We start from the raw sequence: 20976 nt of genomic DNA on the forward strand, positions 1-20976 counted from the left end.
CTGCAGGTACATAGATAAGCGATAAGCAACAGCTACTGTTTGAAATTTGAAAATGAGGTTATAACATCCTGGCTTCCCGTTCTCCCTAAATTTTGGTTACTGCAATTCCTGGCCCCATGACTTTGTGAATCCCACTTAATCACCAGATCCTCCCCCACTCTTTCCTGACTTTCCTTTTGTCACCCCTAAGTTTGGCCAAGCACCTGACTCCCGTCTCATCTTTCTGAGTCCACTGCATATATTGTGTGACTTTTCAATGGTTCCTATAGCACATACAACAGCATTCAAGTCTATGGTTTATTTTGAATGTACCGAGGAGTCATATTAAAATTCCGTCAACAGGGGGAGCTCAAAGAACAACTTAAAATAAAATTATCCAGTTCCAGCAAACTTGGGGGGAAAAAAAGAAAATCATTCTGATATAACTGCATGATTTTGTTATTAATCAGAAAATGAGAGGAAATAAATTCAAAATGAGACAAATAGGCAGTGTTAATGAGACATTGTTTTTCTATAGTGGAAGCTGATTTACTTAGATCTCTGTCTCTAGAGAAATTCAAGTAGATTCTGATTTTACATTCACAAAGATGACAAAGTACTGAAAAATTCAGCTATTTAATTTATTCCCACTTGATTTGTCTTCCTTAAGAAGAGTTTAGAAGCCTTGTGCTTAGTAAATACTATTCAGAGAGGTCACTGCATGAAATGCTGTTTGTAACTTCGGTGAAAATTCCAAGATTTGTGAAACAGACTTTTATTTGTAATGTGCTAATGTTTTAACTAGGAAGTTTAGAAAACCTTTATGGATTTCTATAAGGTGGGAAGAATACCCCCTATTTGTGTGGTTTATTAGAATATTCTTAAACTCAAAAGCTTTGTTCCTGTTGTATCTGGGCTGAGAAACCTGTTTGACAGTCTGCTGTAAGCCAAGGTTGTACCTTGGGAAGAAAGCTTAGCTCATCCTTGGTGGAGTGGCAAAAGAACTTTAAGACATGGGTAAGAGAATGACGGATGCTTGGAAGGGAAAAATGTAGAGCATGAAAACTGTTGTGATGGGTCTTTGTGGTTTTGCGGGGTGGGCTAGATCGGCTGTAATCGAATGCTAGATTTATAAAGTGTATTTTCTCCCAAATAATTTGAAGAAATTTCTCATAGAGCTGTAACACTAAATTTAGGAGATTTACTCCATACCAACCATACCAGAAATAAGCCTCATTGCTTTCTAATTGCATCATATAGGTGGTCTTACACATGCAGTTTCTCTGAGCATGGAGCATTGGACATTATGACTCGATCTCTCAGAGGAAAAAAATGAAATATTTCTCTATCAGATCATTTGCCAAGGGTCATATTTTCAGTCACTGTCAGAATGGACTCAAGCCCAGGTTTTCTAATTCCAAATACATAGAGGATAGAGAAATGCCCTAGGATCTGCTAAGTTGCTTCAGTCGTGTCCGACTCTATGCCATCCCATAGACGGCCGCCCACTGGGCTCCCCCGTCCCTGGGATTCTCCAGGCAAGAACACTGGAGTGGGTTGCCATTTCCTTCTCCAATGCGTGAAAGTGAAAAGTGAAAGTGAAGTCGCTCAGTCATGCCCCACTCTTAGCGACCACATGGACTGCAGCCTACCAGGCTCCTCTGTCCATGGGATTTTCCAGGCAAGAGTACTGGAGTGGCGTGCCATTGCCCTAGTATCTAGGTCAACTAGATAGATGATTCCCAAAGCCACTTCCCATTCAGGATTTGGCAACTCTATTATTTACTGACAAACTCGAACACCTGGGCTGCATCAGTTTGTTCTTTTAATCGATTCATCCACTGAAGTGCCAACCTTAGATATACGAGTAAAGTAATTGATACCATAAAGTAATAGAACTGTTTTTCACTTGTGATTTTCACATACTGGGTCATGATGTTCAAAGACTTACCTCTTACCTGTGGAAAATGAGTGATGTTATAATATTCTATAATAATGAACCGACTAAAGAAATTACAGCAATACAATGCAACCACTTTAAATCATGTCCTCCAAGAGTAAGTTTATGGAAAACTGCTCACTTCACATTGCTATGTGATGGAAAGCAGGTTATGAAACATTGTGCGTATATATACATTTAAAGTAATGTATACATATAAAGTTTAGAATGATGTGAACCCAAACATTAACAGTTGTTTGCTTAGGAGGATGTTATATGCAATTTCCGTGCTCTTCTTTTTAAAACAAAAGTTCTTACACAGTTGGCAATTATCAAGTTTTACATTTGTAATTAAAGAAACACGAATTTGATTTTATATAAAAATACAAAGGGCAGTTTAAGAGCTTTTGCCTTTTCATACTGTTCATGAGTTTTGTAAAAATAATACATTATAGGATTATTTCCTAGAAAAATGCCTTTGGAGAAAATATTTCCTACCTCATTTCCTTTGTTTCCAGCACTAGACTTCATTTCCTTTGGCTGCTGTGGAAAAGGAAACAACAGTGTTTGCATGGAGAAGCATTATCTGCTAAATACCAAGTTGGTTGTACCTATTATAGCGGTTTTCTCAGTAAGAATTTTGACTTCTAGAACAGTAAGCCAGATGTCTTCTAACACACTGAAACCGAACATAGCTGCCCAGATTCAACAGAAAGAGCTTCCTGTTTCATCTCATGGGACTCCACTTCAGGAAGTTTCACTGAGATAAGGGAGCAAGCCGGTATAAGATTGTTTTTCAGCCACATTTTGGAAAGAGGAAATCATACTGGGATGTTTTAGAATATATTCAGCACTCCTCTGTACCTGGAAAGTATCATCTGAGCTAAGCCATGACGATTCTCAATGCCTATGAAATCATGTCTAACACATAGGCCTGGGAAAATAGACACGGGCCAGTATGCACATGGCGTCATGAGCTACTAAATGCCATGAGAGGAGAAGATACAAAATGTTCATGACACAGACTACTCAGTGGGAAAATAGGACAGAAAAAAAATTAATCTGTACAATCTGATCCACTTAAAAAAAAAGAATATATACATATATATATTATATAGTGAAAGTGTTAGTTGCTCAATTGTGTCTGATTCTTTGTGACCCCACGGACTGTGGCCCGCCAGGCTTTTCTGTCCTTGGAATTCTCCAGGCAAGAATACAGGAGTGGGTAGCCATTCCCTTCTCCAGAGGATCTTTCTGATCCAGGGATCAAACCCAGGTCTCCTGTACTGCAGGCAGATTCTTTACTGTCTGAGCCACCAGGGAAGGTCTATATATATGTATACATACACATATGAATGAAAATGTAAAAATAAGGATTTCAATAGTGTTATGTCAAGGTGTTGGGATCATATAGGTGGTTTTTAATTTTTAACATTTTGCTTCGCTGATTTTCCATATTTACTTTGGTATTAAAAATTGATAAAAATTATTATATAAAACATAGTATATGTGAAAATGCTTTGCAACTAGAAAAGCATCATGAAAACTAAAGTTTTGTTATTTTATCCTTCCTGGAATAGAGACTCGACCACTTTTTGGTATGTTTCTTGTCCTTCCTTTTTCAAATGACTCTTTTGGGAGACAGATATCTCTAAGTTAAGAGCCTTTTATGGCTTCACTTATTAGCCATCATTGGCCATTAGTGAAAGTTTCTTGAGAATAGGAATTGAACTTAAGCAAAAAGAGTGCTAGTTATAAGAATGTATACGAACAAAGCTAGTGGAGGTGATGGAGTTCCAGTTGAGCTGTTTCAAATCCTGAAAGATGATGCTGTGAAAGTGCTGCACTCAGTATGCCAGCAAATTTGGAAAACTCAGCAGTGGCCACAGGACTGGAAAAGGTCAGTTTTCATTCCAGTCCCAAAGAAAGACAATGCCAAAGAATGCTCAAACTACCGCACAATTGCACTCATCTCACATGCTAGTAAAGTAATGCTCAAAATTCTCCAAGCCAGGCTTCAGCAATACATGAACCATGAACTTCCTGATGTTGCTGGTTTTAGAAAAGGCAGAGGAACCAGAGATCAAATTGCCAACATTCGCTGGATCATGGAAAAAGCAAGAGAGTTCCAGAAAAACATCTATTTCTGCTATATTGACTATGCCAAAGCCTTTGACTGTGTGGATCACAATAAACTATGAAAAATTCTTCAAGAGATGGGAATACCAGACCACCTGACCTGCCTCTTGAGAAATCTGTATGCAGGTCAGGAAGCAACAGAACTGGACATAGAACAACAGACTGGTTTCAAATAGGAAAAGGAGTACATCAAGGCTGTATATTGTCACCCTGCTTATTTAACTTCTATGCAGAGTACATCATGAGAAACGCTGAGCTGGAAGAAACACAAGCTGGAATCAAGATAGCCGAGAGAAATATCAATAACCTCAGATATGCAGATGACACCACCCTTATGGCAGAAAGTGAAGAGGAACTAAAAAGCCTCTTGATAAAATGAAAATGGAGAGTGAAAAAGTTGGCTTAAAGCTCAACATTCAGAAAATGAAGATCATGGCATCTGGTCCCATCACTTCATGGGAAATAGATGGGGAAACAGTGAAAACAGTGTCAGACTTTATTTTGGGGGGCTCCAAAATCACTGCAGATGGTGAGTGCAGCCATGAAATTAAAAGACACTTACTCCTTGGAAGTTATGACCAACCTAAGATAGCACATTCAGAAGCAGAGACATTACTTTGCCAACTAAGGTCCGTCTAGTCAAGGCTATGGTTTTTCCTGTGGTCATGTATGGATGTGAGAGTTGGACTGTGAAGAAGGCTGAGAGCCGAAGAACTGATGCTCTTGAACTGTGGTGTTGGAGAAGACTCTTGAGAGTCCCTTGGACTGCAAGGATATCCAACCAGTCCATTCTGAAGGAGATCAGCCCTGGGATTTCTTTGGAAGGAATGATGCTAAAGCTGAAACTCCAGTACTTGGGCCACATCATGCAAAGAGTTGACTCATTGGAAAAGGCTCTGATGCTGGGAGGGATTGGGGGCAGGAGGAGAAGGGGACAACAAAGGATAAGATGGCTGGATGGCATCACTGATTCGATGGACAAGAGTCTGAGTGAACTCCGGGAGTTGGTGATGGACAGGGAGGCCTGGCGTGCTGCAATTCATGGGGTCGCAAGGAGTTGGACACAACTGAGCTACTGAGCTGAACTGACTGATATATATGATCACTCATCATTACATTTAATTGATTTAGCAGTCTCATACAGAGGGATTCAAGGATTCACACAAAAAGTAAAAACTGAACACCAGTATAAATTTTTGTATGCAGCTATCTTTCTGTTAACATAAATTTTATCTTTTAGAAAGTAGACCTCTTGAGGCTGCTTCAGTGGTCAACATTCAGGTGAGGTACCTTCTCAATGTTAATAAGCCAGGTAAGAAACATGTTTTTGGCTAGACAAGCAATAGGGTGTTTGGGAATCTAAGAACTATGTGACGAATTAGAAAGGAAGCAGGAAGAGATCTCCAGATTAAGAGGAAGTAGTAAAAACAAGAAGTAACAGGATGAGGCTGGGTCAGAAGCTTTCTAGAAATGCCAAGGCCAACTGTGTGCATCTCACACCTAAAACCATCCTATTTCCCCAAGCCAATCCTCCTAAAATGACAGAGATTTTAGCCAGACCTGCCATTATTGGGTATCAATTGGAGAGATTTTTTCAGTGAAGCCAGGAATGCTTATCTACTTTAAGACATATTATCTCTGTCATCATGACCAAAATATTTTGACTAATTAAGACATATATTTAGGTGCAATATCACCATTGTTAAGAACACAGACTTTCTGAGTTAAGGTTCAATTTTTTTTTTTACCACTTTAAATTCTTCAAAGATGGCATGTTTTATTTCTCAATACGGTCCTTAATTCACATAAGAAACACTAAAGAACAAAACACATTAAATTATAAGGTCTATTAGTTTAGATGTGTCTGATTTGGAGGGGTTGGGGGGGAACTTGGGTCATTTCACTACTTAACTCACCAAATGTCGGAATTCTACAGAGAGACTCCCATTGGAAGATTCTTCAATGGACATGGCTTTGACATGAGTTCCACAAAGTACAAATCTTCGATTGCTAGAGAGGAAATCTTAGCTATTTACAATGGTCTCAGGTAAAAATGTATTTATGGGAACAACAAAAAAATCTAAAGTAAATGTCTTACCTTAGAGTTGAAGCATTCCTGTAAAACCAAGAAGATTCTTTAAAATGAGTTATTTAATAGATCTGGAAAAAGACTTTTCTATGCTACTTTAGAGGATGAGGATAGTATATAAAATTTCATTTCATGTCTTTATATTAAAATTTATAAAGTCAGTCTTCATTGGAGTTCTGTTAAATGTTTGAACTTTAAAGTCAAATATTGAAGTACATTGATACATTATGTTAGAGAAGTAAAATTAAAAGTTAAAAATTATCCTATAAAATAAGGACAATTCTTCTTAAAAAGTCTTACAATTTCATGTTTCAAAATGGAAATTAAAAACTTACTTGTCAATTGATGCTTTCACCTTTACCTGATAATTTAGTTCTGGTAATTTTATTAGCAGTCTGGAAAAAACACATAAAGAATTAAAGATAAAAATTTTCATGGCTAAAAGCCTTTTTATATGTAAAGATTTAAATATATTTATGCCAAATATATATAAATCAAGCTCACATTATTTCCAGTCTTATGTTCATGTGTTTTGAAAATGTCAATTTCTCTTTACTTTGTCATTTTACTAATATTGACATCACCCACTTAATAGAACACATATTTGGAAAGTATTTTCATGTTGCGTTAGTTGATGTGTGTTAGATAATACATTGGCTAGATCAGAAAAATAGCTACATATTTTGGCTAAAGCCTAAATTTGGGTTAGACATATAAATAAAAGAAAAAACTTTTGTAAATCTATTTATGTGGATTCATTTAATTCTCATATTATAAAAAAAATTGTAAGCTTAGTAAAACTAAATGTTTTGATAACTGTTTTATGGTAAAATACTGAGAAAGACTAGGACTCTGATAGAATAGGAAAATTCCACTTCAAATGCATTTGCAGACTTTAAAGATATTACATGTAAGTAACAGCAAAAATTTTATAACTGAAAAAGACCTAATTTCACACAAACAAATGATTAAAGGTCAGAATAACAATTCCTTTAATTCCTTCAGGAGTCTCCTTAGCTTTCCCCAAACTTTCTAAGCTGTACCCTCTGACATAACCTCTCTGCAGGTTCAGTTTAGTTTCAGAGGTATTCATTCAGTCACTCACTCATTCATTTACATATACACTCATCCCAAACATTGTTTATTCACGCAGCTGCATTGAGCTTCTTATATAAACCCAGTACAGCCCCAGGCAGTGGGAAACTGGCATAATGAAGATTAGGGAAGGAGCACAGTAGACATGGCGATACATCAAAGGAAGAAGTCCAGCTAAACAGATGAAATTTAAAGAATGGTGGTAAGCAGCTGATTGACATTAGAGAAATATGACCATAGATAACAAACAACCCAAACAAAACAAAAAGAATGTATCAAGGTTTCTTAAAAATCCTGCCAGAACTGATTTTGGGCTTTGGGATATGATACTATAGCTGCTGGTAGTGAGGAAGTCATATGAAGTAAGATGAAATGATTTCCCTTTTTGCCTTCCTCTCTATCCTGTATCAAGAAGGATCTGACTCACTTTAAGTGCTGATGACAAAAGGGAGTCCCATGTCACCTCTTTTCTTTGAAATAGGAGGATGGAATGCTTTGGTAGAGTGGGGTTTTAGGAAAAATCTTGAATACTAAGTAAAGGATCAGCTGTCAAGACAGCGGGGGAATTGGGTACAGAAAAGAAGAATGGGGACTGAACAGTAGATGGAAGAGGAGGGCAGAATACCCTTGCCAGGGACCAATGGTCTATGCCTCTGGCAGTCAGTTTAAACAACATGCCAGGTGATGCCCATTCAAGGACCTCTTCCACTCAGAGTTCTTTGTTGAGCAATCCCTACTCATCTTCCCTTTTGCCCCAGAGAACATCTTAGACTGAATATATCATATACGGGTGTCTCAAGGGAAAGCAGGATATATGCACTACCCCGCTATCCTATTTCCCTTTAGTGTTACAGTTTTCTGAGTTGTATAGAGATGTGGGGATGAGAAAGGAATACATTTGAAAATAAGAAAATTTTAAAAAGGAACCTGGTTTTTGTTTTCTATTTTTGTATCTTAGTGTGGTGGTGCAAATTCACACAAAGGAAATGATTCAGAATTTCAAGTAGGGTTTCCGAAATGCAAATGAAAGACAAATGCCTTCCTTTAAAAAAATGCAGTTCCTAGGTGATGGATGTCAACTAAACTTATTGTAATCATCATTATGCCATTTATGCACATCAAGTCTTTAGGCTTAAACTTACACAGTGTTGTATGTCAATATGTCTCGATAAAATGAAACTGAACTAAAAATGGAGTTTCAATAGTGCTCTGTGACCAAGGATGCTACCATGGGATCTTAACTACCATCTACCATGGCATCACAGCCTCCTGTACTGGTCTGGAATTTCAGCTTTCCAGAGATAACCTAGTGATTAGGAATTTAAAGCTTTGGGGCTTAGAGATTGAGGCATGATGACAATATCTTTGAAAGTCTGAAGTCAAACTCATTATTTTAAAAATGTCATTAGGAAAGCTGTATGTGTTAGTTTGCTCATGAAAATGAAAAGAATCACATACATAGATAAAGCAGCAACAACATAATCATTTCTCTTTAAATCAAGTACATAATAAGGATGTGCTGAAAATCATGGTGTTGAGAGTTTTCATGGAAAATTCAATAAGCTAGCTTCTGGGTGATCACAGGTAAAGAATGTGCCACTATATGCCTGGATAGGATATTGGAACCTTCTACAACCTGTTCCAATCCATCTTCTCAATTCTCTCTCTCCCCGCTCCCCATGCTTATAGAACAGTGACTCCTTATTTTAGAAAGTCCTTATTTCTAATAGTGTCTCTCTCACACCCCTGCTCTTCCCTCAAGGTCCTTCCTCACAGTGACCACAAGCATTCTCTAGGCTCCCCAGTCTTCTTCTCAAGTCAATCTTCTGAGCAATTAATCCCATGTCATCTGAAATTGTGACTTCATACTTTTATGCTAATAACTCTCATGCCCTCATCTTCATTGCTCCACTCTTTGTAAGTAGGGCTCTCACGTGAATATTTCTGTGGGTATTTAATTTACCATAGCTGGGCATGCAGGAGTCACTCGATAAAGAATAGTTGCCTGAAAGCCACATTGAAAGAAATGAGCCTTAATTACACAGTGACCATAGCACCATAAATATGAAACAATAGAATACATTCTGCCTACCTTAGCTTTACTGTAAACTGAATGAGAGTCTTAAGTACCATTGGCCTCTGAGGGTGGGTTGGCATGCATGGCTGTCGTTCAACCACAAATGAGCTGGGGTCAAAGGAAATAAAGCGTGTCATTTGAAAACACTGAAGACATTGACAGGCTGAAAACCACAGAGTAACAGGATGCTGTCCTCTTATAAAATAAAAAATTTCTACACTTATAAGACATTCAAACTCCCATTAGGCTTAAATCTTTCCAAGACGTCACATAAATAATTACCAAGAGATGGGAAATGCCTAAAGATTTCCGTAAGTAACAACAGTAAATAATTCTTAATTATTATATTTAGGTCAAGAATAAAAGCCCCAGTCTCCTTTTATCATAATAAACATCAAGTAGAAAGTAATTTCATGCCATTTTTGACCTAGATATCAGGATTTCTGGTACACAATAATACTTTTTTCTTTAGATGAGCTTATAAACATAAACATATTCTCCACCCTTCATTTTTTGAATATGTATTGATACTTGAGTAGAAATCCTTGAAATCTTTTTTTCTAAAATATGAAAAATGAACTTTGGGTGGGCAACATGGTGACTCATGAAAAACTGGGTTAGGTGGTGGAAGAAGTGTTAATGAATAAACAGTGATGAGTAAAAAAATGTTTCTGGAACTCTCTGGAGCTTTGTTCGCTGCACCCTAAAGCTCATTGTTTAACACTTCTCTCGCATTCCTCCACCTGAATACCAAAACCAAACCAGGATGTCCTCCCAACTACATAGAACTGAAGCTGCCAGGAGGCATCTAAATGGATAACACTTGACCTACCCTCTTTTTTTAAGCTGAAGTATAGTTGTACAATTTGTTTAAGTTGCAGGTGTAGAGCAAATTGTTGACTTACTTCTTAAAAAGGTTGTAGATCAAGAAGGTGACTCTTTCTAGCAGATGTGGTCTTTGCAATGGGATAGGATCTCCTTCGTATGTCATTTTCGTAGATTGCTCCTCTAATTTCTCCAACTGCCTTCTGAGTTGGAACAGACTTTCTGCCAACAGTGTAAAGCTATTGAACAGTCAATGAAAAATGCAGATAGTTTTTTTTCTACTAAACTCCACCATTTTAACTATTTAGCAAGTATTACTAAATAATTATTAAATGAATTAGTCATTTAATTCCATTAGATTAGTGACAGTGTTTTTTACATTTATTTTCCTAACACAGGTTTTCTCTAAAATGCTGATAGATGTTAACTGTTTTCAATGTTTTAAAAATTTTACCTTCAGTTTTATACAAATCATTTAGAAAATTTTGTGAATGTCTGGGTTCAAATTCCTTTGTTTTTAAAGTATTTTTATGTATTTGGCTTCACTGAGTCTTAGTTGTGGCACACAGGGTCTTTAGTTGCAGTATGTGGGAACTAGTTCCCTAACCAGGGATCAAACCCAGGCTCCCTGCATTGGGAGCACAGAGTCTTAGCCACTGGACCACTAGGAAAGTCCCCCCAAATTCCTTTTATCATCTTTTTTAGAAGTCTATTAAACACATATATTTTTAAAAGATGGTACTCGCTAAAAGGCAAAGAGAGCAAGTTTAAAACTTTAAAAGTATATTTTATGAAAAAAAATATATTTTATGAAGAATCTTATGTGTAAGAATACTGATGGAAAAAATAATGTGACCTCCCTCCATATATATTTATACAAGTCCTAAATATTAACCAAAAGATTGTCAATGGATCTTTCTGAAGAAAATTATCTGCTTAGAGTTTTACACCTTGGATCTCACTTAAGAAATGGAGGTGGCAGCTTGGGCTGGAAGTCTGGGAAAGGGGGGATAGAAAGGGCCTCCAACTAAGAGGGGGCAGACGTCTCATCACACTTACCTAAGTCCATGTGCCCTGACAGCAGCTCTTTCTAGTTAGACTTTATTCCCCACAACATGGTAGAAAGAACTGTCAACCCCTTACTGAATTTGGTATAAGCACCATTTCTGCTATGCTCTCTCTTCCTCCCTTTATTGTTTATCTTGTTTTCACAAAAACAGTGAGGTTAGTGAATCAAAATATTTCCCCAAGGAAATCAACAAATTTTAAAAGGAGCCCAGTTACTTTTCTTGAGAAGTAGTCCTGGAAGTGCGGAGCTTTTAGTGCAAGTGTGCCCAGTTATATGTGTTTTCATCACATTGGATTGTACCCCAGGAAAGCAATTTTCGATTCAATCAAAAATTTTCCTTCTTTTTCATCATATTTTCTAATTGCTCCTTCACTCAGAGAATTTCCTTTTGCACTGATGAAGGGGAAAACCCTATAAACCTTTGTTTAGTACAAAGGATAATATCTGTACATGATTGTACGCATGTGTACACAGGCAGGGGATGCCATGTTGTATTAGCCACTTGAGATTTGTCATTTAACTACCAAAACAAATCATTTTGTTAAAAACACATAACTAATGCTTAGTTTTATGTGGACATCTTAAGATACACATTTTAAAAATGAGATACAGTGTTTGAAGCCAGTGCTTCTCATGCTCTTCAAGAAAGTGTATTTATTGATGATTTGAAAAAAATTCATTTGAGTCTTTTAAGACTGCATGTTGACATATTATATATGAGAAAATGAGCAATTCTTATGCATTCTATAGATTTCTATAGATGCTTTATTATTCTCCCCCAAGGAATGGGAATTCAGAACACTTAGACAATTACATCTATTTGTATTCAAGAGTTCCAGCTGCTCATAAGCCATCAACAAGCTGAATGAACTGACACTAAGGTCTAAGCCTGCCTTCTCCAGCTCAGCGACACTGTGTGTGTACTTCCTGTGGTTTTCACTAGAAATTAAAGTCAGGGCGTTTTACCAGTTTTGAAGCTGGTCGAGCCCATTGTGGAGTGGACCTCCAATGCAGGCGATTTGCTGTCGCCTCTTCCAGTCTTGCAGCTCCTCCACCAGCATGCTGTTCATTAACAAGTCCGTCTCATTCACTATTTGTGTCATCTTACTCAGGGCTTCCTAAAAACAAAAGTGACTACTGAGAAGATTCTTATGACATGCAACCAAAGTCACTCACAATTCAATCTAGAATACAGTCTGCCTAACCTGGGAGATAAAACTTTGGGTTAAAATTTTGACCAAATATTTTACCAAATACTACCTTCTATTTGCCATAGGACTGCCTTTTCAAATAATTTAATTATGGCAATTCAATAACATCATGAAGTAAAAAGCATGATCACAGTTAACATTCTCATAATATCTCACAATAGCCTCATGTCATTAATATAAATATGTTGAATTTGTAACTCCTGTGACAATATTGAATCCTGTAGTCATAGAAGCCATTTATCTGCTTCTTAAAAAGCCATTTATAAATTGAATTTACATTCTTATAAATATCTTAATGCATTAATTCTTAAATGTACTGACTAAAATTTGAGCCTCTCTGTGTTAGTTTTTGGGCTTCTCAGATGGCCCTAGTAAAGAATCTGCCTGCCAGTGCAGGAGACTTAAGAGAAGCAGGTTTGATCCCTGAGTTGGGAAGATCGCTGGAGGAGGGTATGGCAACCCATTCCAGTAGTCTTGCCTGGAGAACCCCATGGACAGAGGAGCCTGGCCCAACTATAGTTCATGGGGTCACAAAGAGTCAGACACAACTCAAGCATTATAGCACACACAAATGTTAGTATTTATCATCACTTTATCTGGGTTTGGGGAAGCATGGTGGGAGAGGATAATTTTCAAATGCTTAGGGATTAGAAGATGTGAATTTCTACCCTGGCTTGGCCACAGGCTATGTAAATTTGAACAAGTCATTTTACTTTGCTTTCTCATCTATACAGTCAGGTGAATGGACTGAATTATTTCTGAGGTTCCCCTTCTCCTTAAAATTTTATTTAAAGTAGAATAAGATAGCATGCATAAAATGTATAGCATAGATTCATTATGTATAAAAGTATGAAGCTTATCTTAGGTTAAACATTTACATATTTAAAACCTGACATATGGTTGTTTAAGTTTATAATTGATTTAGGGTGAAAATAATTTTACATTTATTTGTGCTTACACAAATTCCTGCACAAAAAAGTGAAGCCAAACTTTTAGAAATAAACTATCGATTTCAGTAACTGGTTAATTTCAGTTGCGTCTCTTTTCAAAGAGAGGTAGAATTGAAATTGAGATATTTCCCCTCTTTTAAAATATTTTATTGAGCCAGAAAAATATCCTTCCTCTCCTTGGGAAGAGATGGGATTGAATATGTTCAGGATTCAGTGGACTATTCTGAAATCTACAAAATTATTTAGTACGTCATTTCTCATAACAGAAACTGGGACACATTTCTGCAATAAAATTTTAGTAGTCATCAAGTAATATCTTAATTATACATGTACAGTAGAACACATCTCAGCATATTAAGTACAGCAACTAAAACAGTCATGTCTGAAATAATGGCAAATAAAAACTGGGTAAAATGTTCTTGAAATTAATGGTAGCTATAGTACAGGTACCACATAAGCAGAATAAATAGACTCTAGAGACAGTCTGCTTTGTAAACTTAGATAGAGAAGCATGGCAAACAGTATGATACTCTTCCTAGAAACATTGCATAAATGGAACTGATAAAATCATTCAGCCTAAACAGAACTGATAAAATCAAAGAGCTTCTTTTCAGTAAGACTGGATATACAAAAAGGAGAAAAATAGACAAAAGGTCAAATTAGAGTTCTTCACTAGCCTTTCTTTTGAAGTCCAGGCTGTTCAGCATTTCCTGCAGAGTTAAAACTTCCTGATTCATTAGGGCACTGTTCTTGTCACCCTGATCTGTGAAGAAGAGATCAGATTTAGAGTCCTCTCCAAGGAAAAGGTCTTTGAAGTGAAAGCCAAGCTGGCTGTAACCTGCCATCCTAAGATCCAGGATGTAAGAGCAGAAATGGGGCCATTAGTGATGAGCTTGGAAGTAAATCCTTGACAGCTCATATTGCCAGGAAGGATTACATCCAAGCACGCCAGAGATGAACTCTCTATCTTACAAACCTTGAGAGAACACCATTCTTCACGATATTCCTTTTAGGGGCCAGTAGAGAGGAGATACAAACGTTTTTCTAGTGGACTCTTTATTAGATCATCTCTACATTGACAATGACTTTGGCTGGTTGGCATGTGTAAGAAAGGAAGAGGCCTTTCTTTGTGCTCATGATTAAATCATATTGACCCTTCCTGATGTCTTGACTCAATCTCCTGCAAGGGTTGTACTTTTATACACAGTCTCATGAACTAATAATGACTAAATCCTTTGCTTTCTCTTTTTCTTTGCAAAACAAGCTAGACTCACAATGAAACCAGAAGAAGTGGGAGTTGCAAATTAAGAAAAATCTCTGGCTGAAAAAACCCCAAATGATTTATCCTCTTAAATGGAAAAAGTACAATAAACATCATATTATTTAATTTGAACTTAAAAATGTATTGGTATACAGTAAGCGACTATTTATACCAACTGTTCATTATCTAAATGAAGGCCTAACTGTTCATATATCTAAATGAAGGTCTGGAACACTGATAGGGCTTCAGTAATTGTGAAAAAAAGGCTCCTGAACAATGTTGTAGCAAATTTCTCTACAAAATAGCACTGGTCTCCAAGAATTATTTCTGGCTGTATTAATTCACAAATTCACTAACTCCTAGATCCCATGTATAGCAAACTCTTACTTAGACAGCATTTTATGAACTCAAAACTTAATTAGCTAATACTTTTCATTCTTCACCAGCAAGTATATAACTTGTTTCCCATGTATCTTTCATTTCACTTAAAACATTTCCTTTCACTTATAACCGACAAAATAAATACTTGGTGATTTAAGTGATAAAATAATCATTTTTATTCTTCATACTGCTTATGAAGTACTGAAAGATATTAAAGTAACTAATTGTAAAATAAGTTCAAAAATAATGTTATTGTTATAATCTATTTTATCATATTCTAATTCATAAAATTGGTAGTTCACATATGAAATTTAGAGTGAGGCTGCTTTCAATGAAATGTAATAGTTGATTAAATGTGCAGTTGTTCTAAACCTTTTTAAGATCATGAATCCCTTTGATAATATAATCTGACAAAACCTGTGTTGTGTGAATTTCTCCAAAGGAAAAACAATTGTACATACAAACAATTATGCATGTACAAAACTGTACACACAATTGTGCATACAAATTCATGAACATACTTATAACATAATAAATCAACATTTCATGGGAGTCAAGACATCCTGAAGGTGCCAGGAGAACATGTCACATCTCACGTATGCCAGGGAAAAATAATATCCTCTCTTTGAAATATTAGATAGGAAGTTAATAAGCATTTGATCACAATCATCCATATTATTTCCTTCCAAATAAATTTTAAGCTAGCATTTCAATAGTTAAGGATGATTTTGTAAATCATCTATAAAAAGAATTTATATCTAATGTGTTTTTAAAAATTATTTTAAAATAATTTTAGAATTACAAGAAGTTACAAAAAATAGTATAAAGTTCCCATATAGACTTCACACAGCTTCCTCTAATGTCTTACATAACCATAATACAATGGTCAAAGCTAGTTGATTAACACTGGTACAATCCTATTAACTAATCTAGACCTGATTAAAATTTCTCTAATTGTTCCACTAATTGCAGTGCACTTTAAGTGACCAATCTATTATTACTTGTAAATCTTAGATCTTTGTAAATATTCTCATTCTTTCCTTATATTTCTTTAAAAACACCTAATTGTAACATTGCAGGCAGACGCTTTAACCTCTGCACCACCAAGGAAGCCCCAAACAACTTCAATATTTAACCACAAAGAAATAGTGAAATAAATTGCGGTGTTCTTACATTTTGATATTTATATAATTATTGAAATTATATATGTGGAGATTCTTTTAATCTGAGGAAATATGTAAAATAAAAGTTTAGCTTAAAATACTATTCAAAAACTATGTGCAAGTTGATTTCATTTTTTGTAAATAAATCTCTATGGATGTATTTTGAACATATAGAAAGGGCTGGAGGAAAATATGCTAGCATTTTGATGGTGTTTTTGTGTGATTTTTAAATTTATAATTTTTTTCTACTTTCCCAATTTCCTACAGTGAATAACATTTCTACTTTTAATTTTAAAAAATTATAGTAAAAAACTCACCTAGAGATAATATTAGTAATTTCCTGATCATAATAGACAGTTATTAATCCTTTTCTTAATTATGATAATGATATTTTGATTCTACAAGAAAATGTTCTTAGCTTTTGGAGAACCATTCTGAAATAGGGGTTATTTCTCATGAGCTTTATAATTTGAATAGTTGGTAAAAAATATATATTTATATGAAGAGAAAAGGAGGAAGTAAATTAAGTTCTCTTCTCCTGCATTCTCTCTTCAAAAATAAAGGGACTAATTTATCAATTCTTTCAGGAAAGAAGAAACCCTAGTCATGTCCCTTTGTGGAATTGTAGACAAAACAAAAACTTACCCATTGTCTGAATCGTTTTATACCTGTAATCAAATTCATCTTGTAGATCTTCTAAATATTTGGTGTCTTGTTCTGTCATCTTTTTACAAAAGAAAACATACTCTGTTGTTGCAATTAATCATGCCAATGAAATAATACCATCCATCATCAGTATTTCAAAATACACTGTTTACTGCTTCCAATCTCCAGTAATATCCCAGACTAATTATATATTATAGAACCACAATTTCTAAAGAGCTAATTCCCATGAGAACTGAATATCTCTGGAAGAACCAGACTGAAGTTGCTCTTCCATTTTCTCTTCCTGAGTGTTTGTAAATTTCAGCATCTTGTCTCTCATTTCTCAGTAAATTCCAAATGATGCTACTAACATGTTTTTTATAATATGGATACTTTATCCACTTAGCTCCATATAGCTCTGTATTAATGTACCAACTATCTTTTTGCTTAAAGTCTCCTTTATAAAAGGACATATATGACAATACAGTCTAAATTATTTCCTCTGAACCTCTTAGAAAATATTTATGCCTCCTCTGTGTCTCCTGTTCATTCCTGTCTTCGAGATTTTTGGTTTTACTCTTCTCCAAATCTAGTGATGTTTTCTGCTCAGACATAAAGATGTCAGAATCTAAGCTAAAGGCTTTTCATATAGTATTAAATCTCATGTAGTCCTCCCAACCAGCCTGTTAGAGTGGTTATTCTTACTTCTACAGATGAAGAAGCAGAGGCTTGGAGATGTAAAGTAACTTACTTGCCTGAAGCCACATGGCTTCTCATTGATGGAGACGGGTGTGACTCCAATTTTCAGTAAATTGAAGTTCAACGCTTTCTCCAAAGAAATCTTTTCTAACATGAACATAGTGTGTGAGAGATATTTATTTTATAACCAAGTACCCCATGACTTCTGTACACAGTAACTTTGGGCACACAAGAGAAAGGTGCCTAGAATTGGGACCACTGCTCGCCTTTTCTATCTATAAGAGATCACTCACCTGCACACTATTTTTAATGGCAGCCACTTTGTGCTCCACATTCCTCTGTCTTTCTGAAACTGAAGAACTTTGTAAGGATTTCTCCAGAGGTCCCTGGAAAAACATTTTGAAATTTCAACATATTAAAAAATTTTTTTGATATGGACCATTTTTAGTCTTTATTGAATTTGTTACAATATTGCTTCTTCTTTTTTTTTATGTTTTGGCTTATAGGTTGCAAGGCATATGAGATCTTAGCTCCCTGACCAGGGATCAGACCCGTACCTCCTTGCACTGGAAAGCAAAGACTTAACAACTGGACTGCCAGTGAAGTCCCTGAAACTTCAACATATTGATGAAACAGGCTTATGATGAATGTAGTATATGTAATATACTTTGAACTGAGGTCTGGATCAGTATGATATAAAATATTCTACAGCCATTAAAAACCATGCTGTAGAAAAATATTTAATGACGTACGTGTATGTGTGCTCAGTTGCTTCAGTCTTGTCTGACTCTTTTCGACTCTTATGGACTGCAGCCTACCAGGCTCCTTTGTCCATGGGATTTCCCAGGCAAGAATACTGGAGTGGGTTGCCATTTCCTCCTCCAGAGGATCTTCCCAACCCCAGGATCCAATCCATTTCTCTTGCATCTCTTGCAGTGGCAGGTAGGTTCTTTACCACTAGCGCCACCTGGGGAGCCCTTAAGGACATATGAGTAGCGTTAAAGTATGAAATAGAGCAAATTATAAGACACTATATGTTTGCGATCTTTGTTGCTTGTGTATGCATGTATTTACTTATAAATATCTAGATGTATGTATAGACATATAAACTCAAGCACATGTGATTGGAAGAACACATACACCAAAATATAATCATTTGTTATCGTTGAACAGTGAAATTACAGATGATTTTATGGTTAAAATTTTTTTCCTGTTTTTCTACATCAGACCCATGTGACTTTTGAGATTCTGTAAGATGTGAAACTACATTATGTTGTACTTGAATTCAGAATTAGGGATGTTGAATCTGCCAGGATGAAATTTATTTTTATTTTAGAACAAAGAGAGTTTGCTAAAGAATATGTAAAAATGTTAGCCTGGTTAAGTATTAATGGAAAGACTAACCAGCTACTCCAAGCCATGTTTCTTGGCCACTCTAATAACCTATCTGAGTTTGTTCTTGAGATACAACGTTTACATAGATGGCTAGAGTTGAGAGAATGTCCATAGACCCTTCACCTTATACTTGGATAGGGAGGTATGGTTAGAAAGGGTGATGACTAAGTAGAAAATGAGTCCCAGAACCTCAAGTGGAACCCAGGTCCTTAACTTTCAATCAAATGTTCTTTCAACTGTATCACATTCTTCAGATGATTTGTAAAATTGCCTCTCTCTCATTTTGGCTCCCATTATTTCTGTGTGTGTGTGTGTGTGTGTGTGTGTGTGTATGTATGTATCTCCATATATTGTCTACTGCTTTGAACTTTACAAACCAGTGCTTCTTTTGTGGTAGTATGTAGTACTAGAAGATTGAGGAATGATTTTGAAGAGCATCTATTCAAATAAATGTTTCTAACTTGGCTGATATCTGATATGTGAAGAGAACAACAACAATACACACTCACACACATATATATAATGACTAGAGATAAGAGGGCTACAAAAGAGGACAACTGAGAATATATGAAAATAGCATATATTAGTAATAGAATCTTAATTTTCATCCAAATTTTCACTGAATCAAACTATGTTTACTTTAGAAACTTATTAACTTTAGATTCTAAAATTAAAGATGATACATTCTTATTCACATCTAAAAAATAAGAGCAAGTTGTTAAAACTTCATACTTCTCTAGAAACAACCATAAACTGACAGCAAGCAAATCTGAGAATTTTTAATAGTTGAAAAAAAGATAGTTTTGTTGGATCCTCAAAAATAAATACAGTAGTGTGAATCACTAAATTATTCAGCATGACATTTGGAAAGCTGATTATCTACATGCGCTTTCCTTTTTAAATGGAGTATTCCCAAGGCCTTCGTTAACTCCTCTACTTATCTTTGTTGGGGACTCTGAATTCATTCAGCTTAGTGGGATAAAATGTACTCTAAAATATGGCACGGCAGAGCACACTGAAACAAGTATGAAAGAAGTATTTATGGAGCTTCTGTAAGACAAAATTCCTGCTTATGGACTAGTTTGGACCTGTGGTGTAGGAAACTGGGAAATACTGAAGGGTTTTGAGCAAGATTGTCCCGAGGATAAACATGCTGAAAGAAACAGAGCCTAAATGGTACTTAGGAATTCAGCCAGGAAGTGGTTACTCTGTTCCTCAGCTGATATTGTAAGACCACAGATCAGAGTGTGAGCAGTGGAAACAGAAAAGAACGTATAGATACGATTCTAGAAACAAACTCTGGAAAGACTTGGTACCTATCTCAGTAAGAAGGCAGAGAAAAGAAAGCAACTATTCAAAGATGATCCCAAGAACCTTGATTCCAGTTGGCTGAACGGATGATGGCACCATTAATGTAGACAGAAGAAGATGGTTGGAAAGAAGATTAGAATTTCTGTTTTAGAAAAATTGAGTTCTCGGTGAAAAGATTGCAACTTGAGAAAGTATTACCTGAACAGGCATGTTGGCAGCAGCCAATATTCTCCTCTCTTCTCTTAAACAATTTGAAATAACCACAGCTACATGCATTGGGTTTCCATGAAATTTTCCCTGAAAAAAATTGAACAAAAACAACATAAAATCTTAAATATATACATCACTATTTGAAGATTAAAATAACCTCCCAATAAATATGTGAAATTGTTTGGGATTTGTTTCAACTATCTATTCTATTATAAAGCCACAGAAACTTATATTGTGAGTGTAGACATCTATGTAACATATTGTTCTGTATCCAGAAGTTATTCTTTTAATTATTAAAAATACTTCTTGAGCACCTTTGTAGGAAAGGCTCTGAACACACATTCAGAAGGATTGGTTTACCTGGGGCTTAGGATAAGTTCTACAAAAGTTACTTCTTTGTAAATTATTATTAGGAACCATGGTGGTCCCAGCTGTTCATTTGTTAACTCTGTTCTTCATGACTTGTTTAACACATTGTTTTTGGTCCCTGTTTGATGGTCTTTGTATCAACTAGCTCATAATTATGTCAGTATGCTAG

The 20976-nt window shown here is 35.8% G+C and overlaps 1 protein-coding gene across 6 annotated transcripts in view; it reads right to left on the reverse strand.

Annotated features, from left to right (window-relative positions):
• STAT4 (signal transducer and activator of transcription 4) overlaps nt 1-20976 on the reverse strand; it is a 104592-nt gene that overhangs the window by 23620 nt on the left and 59996 nt on the right. For 5 of the 6 annotated variants that reach the window (XM_012140801.4, XM_042244004.1, XM_042244002.1 and 2 more), the window contains 11 exons: nt 20427-20525; nt 17816-17908; nt 16824-16902; nt 14051-14136; nt 12179-12330; nt 10224-10382; nt 9334-9426; nt 6482-6541; nt 6156-6173; nt 5974-6067; nt 2417-2461 (listed from right to left, as the gene is read on the reverse strand). In XM_012140801.4, the coding sequence (XP_011996191.1) occupies nt 2417-2461; nt 5974-6067; nt 6156-6173; nt 6482-6541; nt 9334-9426; nt 10224-10382; nt 12179-12330; nt 14051-14136; nt 16824-16902; nt 17816-17908; nt 20427-20525 (978 nt within the window). The remainder of the gene's footprint in view (nt 1-2416; nt 2462-5973; nt 6068-6155; nt 6174-6481; nt 6542-9333; nt 9427-10223; nt 10383-12178; nt 12331-14050; nt 14137-16823; nt 16903-17815; nt 17909-20426; nt 20526-20976) is intronic. The other variant, XM_042244003.1, reaches the window with a different exon arrangement.

Source organism: Ovis aries, chromosome 2, assembly GCF_016772045.2.
Source record: "Ovis aries strain OAR_USU_Benz2616 breed Rambouillet chromosome 2, ARS-UI_Ramb_v3.0, whole genome shotgun sequence".
NCBI classification, from domain to species: domain Eukaryota; kingdom Metazoa; phylum Chordata; class Mammalia; order Artiodactyla; family Bovidae; genus Ovis; species Ovis aries.